The 3928-nt window shown below is 41.5% G+C and overlaps 1 protein-coding gene across 2 annotated transcripts; it reads left to right on the forward strand.

Annotated features, from left to right (window-relative positions):
* The first annotated feature begins 2051 nt into the window (after positions 1 to 2051).
* On the forward strand, positions 2052 to 3667 carry LOC123042711 (uncharacterized). Of its 2 annotated transcripts, XR_006418877.1 has the most exons (3): positions 2052 to 2527; positions 3018 to 3174; positions 3269 to 3667. XR_006418877.1 is itself a non-coding variant. In XM_044465108.1 (2 exons), exons 1-2 carry the CDS (start codon positions 2157 to 2159, stop codon positions 3094 to 3096), a joined length of 450 nt encoding a protein of 149 aa, XP_044321043.1. In that variant the 5' UTR covers positions 2052 to 2156; the 3' UTR covers positions 3097 to 3667. The 2 variants fall into 2 exon arrangements, 1 of the variants encoding a protein (XP_044321043.1); XM_044465108.1 differs by having other exon boundaries at positions 3018 to 3667.
* Positions 3668 to 3928: the final 261 nt, after the last annotated feature.

Below are 3928 nucleotides of genomic sequence, written 5' to 3' on the forward strand. Positions count from 1 at the left end.
TTGCTTTTTTGGTTGCATCTAAGCAGCCGCTGGGCCTGGTAGAGAAGTGAGCTTTGTGACTTTTAGTAGGGTTGTATGTTGTGGCAGGTGCTGGCGCACGCTCTGCGGTAGGTTTTTTCCTAGCCGTTTTTCTTCCTTCCCTTTGTTTGCATTTATGAGCGTTAGTGGTATTGACATGTATGCATTGTTCTTGACTTGAATCTCTCAACAAATTATCCAAGTGATCTAAAAATTTATCATATTAGTAAAATATGTATTTTCGAATTTTGAAAAAAAATCAAATGTTTCTAGAAACTTTGAAGTTCCTGTCAATTAAAAGTTTGAAAACATAAATCTCTCAAACCAATGGTCCAACCAAACTGAAACTTTCCCAAATCAGTCATATATGTATTCTACAATTTATGAATTTCTTTTCAAATATTTCTAAAAAAACTGGAATTTCTATACAAGTTTCACCACAACACATTCAAAAGGACGCTGGGGCATGGCTGCTGAAAAGTTGGACACTGTGATTAGAATGATGAAGGTGCGAGAGATACAATTACTATGATGTAAGCTAGAAATGAATATACCGCGTTAAGGACGCAGGGGCATGGCTACTGAAAATTTGGACACTGTGATTAGAATGATGAAGGTGAGCAATACAATTACTATGATGTAAGCCAGAAATAAATGTACCGCGTTTAATCTTGTTAGCAAAGTGTCAACGTGTACTTCCTGTCATCTCTAAAATGCATCATACATGGTGACAATAAATGTGCCTTTTTCAGTTTGCTTCTATGCATTACCTCCCTTTCTTTGAACACAACATTATCTACATATTCTGTTACTTTGAAATTCATTGCATACAACAAAAACATCACGTATCAATGGACACGGGATTGCACAACTACTACGTCCTTTAAGTCACAAAGGAAAGATTATTTATGGCAAAAGAGAAAGCACAAATCAAACAATGGCAGTTCAACATGGCCCATCAGCAGGTTAGCTACACTGGAAAACGAGTTCACAAGGCAAACAATAATTCTAGCAAAAGTATGCAACAGCTTCATTGATGTATTACCACTCCACATGTATCCTCAGCGCCCATACAGTGAGGATCCTATTATCACATACACATGCGCGCACCCTCCTGTCGGACGTGTCCAAGAATTTGCAAAATCATTGTACCACTTTCTCACAGGCACCAATCCTGCAGGAGGATATACTACTATACCAGGATGATCTAATGCATCAACAACTGCTTCTAGCTTATTTATGTAGTGTGTTTGTGTTTCTATAAACAGTTCTTCTAGCTCATTTATGTAGTGTGTTTGTGTTTCTATAAACAGTTCTCTGCCTACAGTGAACTGTATGTACTTTGAATAACTGCAGTGTGTCACTTTTAATTTGTATCTTTGTATCCCAATATTTACAAAATTTCAATAGCTTCATATGTTCGGTTTCTTTACTACTTCTATATATTATTCTGAGATTAAAAGAGCATGCACCAATCCAAATTTTGAATCAACAGATTGCATATTTGCGAGTGATCACCGAGTGCGGCGTGCCGCCGCGCGGGTTAGGCTAGTATGTATACTAGGCCCGTAAGGGTTATTTTTTCTGGTTTTTTTGAAATTTTTTTACCGCTGTTGTAAAAATGACATGTGTGCTGTTGGTGGAATAGTCTGGACATATCATTGTTTTGGTGTCCATCGCTTTGACTGTCTCCTGCCGCTTTGACTGCTTGGGGATGTGTTGATTCTGGTTTTCACCAAGTATCTCCTGGTTTGCCACGTATCAGTTTTGTAGCACGTTTTGATTTCTCGGTTTGCCACGTTAGAGTTTCTAGGTCGGTTCCTTTCGACAGTAGGTTTTCTAGGCTCTTCCAATGGCCTGCATGTGTGTTTTCTCTTCCTCTTTCCTTACTGTTTTCTACACACGTGGATCACCATCTAGAAGACTCCCCTGAAGTCTCGATCTTCACCGCATACGCAGGCCACTGCTCCACCGCCGTATGGGCCTATAAAGAGGCTCTCTTCCTCCCCTGTAGTTTCCTACGTCGCCTCCTCCTAGCCCTCCCCGTCCGACCGCTGAGATTCCATCTCATCTCCCGGCGCTGTTCCTATCCCCATCTCCTCTCCGCGTGACCCAGATGAGGAATCAACGATGAAGGCATGCGGGAAGCGCGCATGGAGGGCACTGCCAAGGCGGCGGCGCTGGGCGTGGAAGCTACCTCTACCGACAACAACACGAATCATCAAGCGGCCGCAGCGCTGCCGTCTCAGCTGTCGACGTCCTCTTCTGCGCCCCGGCCACGGAGGACTGCCACAACTGCTGTGGATTCTCATCGTCCGTGCAGTGCAAGGACGGGGATCGTCCTCTTTGTGCAAGGGCAGCACATCGGGAGCCGGCAAGCCACAACAACTAGCTTGCCTCACCCCTCCACGTCGACGCCCTTCTATCTGAGCCTGTTGAACGCCGCGGTCATCTACTACATGGGAAGAGCTGCGACATGCTGCTTCACCTCTAATGGCTTTTTGCACCGGTACTTACCCTTCTTTTGTTGCATCAGCATCACTCCCTTCCTGTTCCTGGTCTTGCAATGATCAGATTAACGCAGCAGGGTAGATACATATTGCGAACTGCTTCTACTACCTCGACAGAGTCAGGTTTTTGGTCCCTTTTTTTCTAGAATACAGAGTTTTACCACTCAAGCTCTGAATGTCTGATACTCATATGTGGTAATGTGATTTTTTGGGGTCCCCTTTTACCACTCAAGTTCTGAATGTCTGATACTCATATGTGGTAATGTGAATATGTTGACCATCATCATCATGTATCAAAATGAACAGCTATAACGCCCTCAAGTTTGCTAATGTATGTGTTCTCCATTCATTTCATTGAGAAGATCCAATGGCCGTGAACAATTTTTTTAAAAGAAATGATTATATTAACTTCGATCGCTAGCAGCTGCCATTCATGAGTGTTATTTGCATTGGCTTTTTACCGTTCTTGCTATTTATTCTTTCATCCAGGTCAAAAGACTGCAGGCATGCAGAATATATCTCTGAAGGACCTTGCCATGACTATTATTGTTCGACCGTGCATGTGTGAACTCCTAGGATATGGGAATTTGGAAGCCAGGAAACATGGGCACTATTTCAGCTGGATTTTGTTGTAGTAGATCGCCAGGTTAGGCTGAACAAAGGGCAAGTATTTTATAGTGTTTTGCCTTCTGTGAAAAGTTGGTGATCTGAAATACTGAACAAGTTTGTTACTCTGACAGGATAGACAAAGAACATGCTGAAAGAGGGCTCCATCTATCGAATCTGAAATTCTGATGTTCGATTATGTTTGCTTCTTGTGTTTACGGCGATTGGTTTACTTGTTTGGATAGGGAGGGAAAAGGAGTTAAGAGACAAAGAGAAGGCTCAGCACCTCTATTTGCATGTCAAATCTGAGTAGAGAGCTGCATCAAGTATCTGAAGGAGAAGACAGAGAAGGATCCCTACAGGAGTACACTGAAATACCCACATTGAACCCTCAAGCTGAGATGATCACTTTGTCATTAGTTAGGATCCAAACCAATTGTTTATATTGTTCATGTTAATCTTTTATATACAATAGTTACTTTTTTATTAATTTTACCTCAAGTTAATTGTAGTTTATTCAAATTAGAAGGTCAATAAATATTAGAAACTAAGTTCAAAACTGTAAATTTCAATGTGAAGTACATTTCAGTGGATTTACTAAGCTAGGCAGGGGCTCTCATTCCAAACGGTGACTGAGTGAAGGACCAGAAACTTTTCCGGTCACTAAATGTTCTTTTGTTAATACTATCTACCAGTATATTGTGCTAAAGGCCAACAAAAGAAACTAAGCACACAGTGGTTGTGCGTCCCTAGATGGATAGATAGTAGTTTTTTTGCATTATATTGAGAAATGG

This window comes from Triticum aestivum, chromosome 2B (assembly GCF_018294505.1).
Source record: "Triticum aestivum cultivar Chinese Spring chromosome 2B, IWGSC CS RefSeq v2.1, whole genome shotgun sequence".
Classification (NCBI taxonomy): domain Eukaryota; kingdom Viridiplantae; phylum Streptophyta; class Magnoliopsida; order Poales; family Poaceae; genus Triticum; species Triticum aestivum.